The 2,589-nt window shown below is 41.2% G+C and overlaps 1 protein-coding gene across 1 annotated transcript in view; it reads right to left on the bottom strand.

Annotated features, from left to right (window-relative positions):
* Nucleotides 1-502: 502 nt before the first annotated feature.
* Nucleotides 503-2,589, bottom strand: part of TXK (TXK tyrosine kinase) — a 41,989-nt gene continuing 39,902 nt past the window's right edge. The window contains exon 14 of the mRNA XM_021701669.1: nt 503-571. Coding sequence (XP_021557344.1) covers nt 503-571 — 69 coding nt within the window. The remainder of the gene's footprint in view (nt 572-2,589) is intronic.

Raw genomic sequence — 2,589 nt, 5'->3', positions numbered from 1 at the left:
TAAAGGTGCATTTTCCATAAAGATCTGTACAGCTCAGAAGCATTAAATTCTGCAGAGAAGGCTCCTTTATTCCATGCGTTAGCAGAATTTCTTTATTTCAGTGAGTCCCTGAAGTAAAGGATGTCACTCCTCTTCAGAAAAGAAATTTCCTCAGCTCTGTAATGGGTCAAGTTTTCATATACCCTCAGGGGCTCTCAGGGCTATTCTCATGAAAAGCAGCCACTATGAAGATGGTTATGGAGCATTTTTCCCTTCTTCACATATGGGACACGAAGAATAGTACAGAAAAAAGGAGAGTTTGGAAGTCCCTCTCCAACATCCGTGTAGAAAAATTACTTCCAGAATATTCTTAAATTTTAAAGTTTGAAAAGCCTGTGATCTTTGCACTGTTTCTAAGAGTTAGCCACTCTAAAGGAAGGTGTTCGTCATCAGTCACCCCACACAGGATTTCCTTTTGTGATAATTTTGCAAGATGATCCTCTGGGTTGGCATTCCATTCAGGTCACCAGGTTTCTGCAATCTCTGTGAGAACCTGCAGCAGCTCAGCAAATGTAGGGCGGCCTTTAGGCTTCTAGAAAAGAGAAACAGAGATGGTCAGCTCAGCCTGAAACTGACTCAGATACCAGCTCTGGAACTTGCTGGCAGGGACCTGGAACCAGGCTGGTTCTCCACAGGTAGAAGAGAAAGATATCTGGGCTGACACACCGGGCATGATTGGTAGTTGAGTGAAGCATGAGTGTGAAATTATAAGAGTAGAGAATGCTGCCAAAAAACACAAGCCACCTGAGACCATTTAAATTTAAATTAATGAAAATTAAATACATTTTTAAGTTCAGTTCTTTGTCACACTAGCCACTTTCCAATTCTTCAATAGCCAGGCACCATATTGGATAGCACAGACATAACACAGTTCCATCATCACAGGAAGTTCCATTGGAGAGCATTGCCCTAGAGATTTATTTGGATGACTTGATATGCATGGGATAAAGGAAGAGCTGGGAGAGAATGGACATCCAGAGTTCCAGGCTCTCAGGCTCTGCCCAGTTATTTACTAGACTTGATCCCCTGTAGAAAGAAGGATTTCAATCAGAAAGCAAAAGGCGTGTTTTCATAAGGGTCTTTGCAGGTCCTGGAGCACCCACTGTGCTGTCTTAAGGCTCAGTCAACAAAATCCTGGTCACAGAGACGAGGACTGGAACGTTTATCTTATTTCACCAAGGGATGTGGTTTGGCTTTGGCTCCATGAAGAACAAAAGATGACACTGTTGGCATCTTTAAAATCCATGGGAAATAAACAGGGCATGTTCTGCATGGAGCACTGGGTGTTATACGTGAACAATGAACCATGGAACACTACATCAAAAACTAATGATGTCATGTATGGTGATTAACGTAACATAATAAAATAAAATCCATGGGAAATAGAACCACTTGTGGTAGCCACATTCTCACAAGGATAACTGGCTGCAGAGTTTGTGGGGAGACACCACCCTTAGTGCTTTATAAACAGAGGGCATCAATAAAAAGGACCAAGCAGAAGGGTGTGTATGCACACATTCAAATTCTCCTTGGGGTTCCAGGAATAATTTCTGGAGGTTTTGGAGAAGGCTGTCGTTCTGCAGGTAGAAGAGCCTATGAAACAGTATGTGTATATCAGTGTGTGTGTGTGTGTGTGTGTGTGCTAATACAATCACATTTGAATTTAAAGGTGCCTAAGCACTTAGGGTGTTTAGATTACCTTAAAAAGTTGTAGGCAAATCACCTTTTGCAAACAAATAAATCAGCATCACCAAAAACACTGTTTTAATCAATGCTCGGACTACGATTTGAGACTGGCATCATTTACTCGGGCCTCCTGCCAGCGTCCGATTTATTCCCTTTTCTATTTCCTCTCCACAGATAAATAAAATCTCAGTAAATATTATATTTTATGCACTGTACATGTCTATTGTTCCAAAAGCAATATATATTTCTAAGCTCTCCACGTTGTTATTGCAGGGAAGCTCTTAAGACAGCCATTTGCTGCTAACAGCTCACTTAACATGTGCCTGTTTTTCAAAATTCCTTGCAGAGCAGTTCATCATATGTAAAATATTTTCATACATCAAGGATCTTTATAAAATTAATACTTCTCTGGAGTGTGAACAACTACACTGCTCTTGAAATATTGAGTTTTTCAGTGTTTGTGGATTGAGAATCAAGTGACTTCTTTTTCAGCCAGGAGGAAACTCCTCATCCAGCTGTGGTTTTTCTGGACGGACACTGTCAGCTGGAAAGAGAAAGCTGTCAAAAGTCACAGGGGAGTCTGATATAAAGGGGAGAGGTGCATTGAGTCTGTGCCCAGAAAAGACAGGACATGTCTGGCTTTATTTTGAAGCATGGCATCTCGAGAAAAAGAAAAACTGGACTGACCCCTGCCCTCCCCCCAAAGGGAATTTCCTGAGTACAAGTTCCTGGCACACTTTCTGCCTTTATTCCTAATCTATCAGGAATCTTGAGTGCCAAAAAGAGATGAAACCCATTACTGTTAGCCTTGGAGAAGCAAGACAAATTATAGTAGAATGAAGTAAATACAAACAACATCCTTCT

Source organism: Neomonachus schauinslandi, chromosome 2 (assembly GCF_002201575.2).
Source record: "Neomonachus schauinslandi chromosome 2, ASM220157v2, whole genome shotgun sequence".
Classification (NCBI taxonomy): domain Eukaryota; kingdom Metazoa; phylum Chordata; class Mammalia; order Carnivora; family Phocidae; genus Neomonachus; species Neomonachus schauinslandi.
The sequence above is the reverse complement of the archived record's forward strand: the minus strand, read 5'-3'. Positions and strand labels throughout refer to the sequence as shown.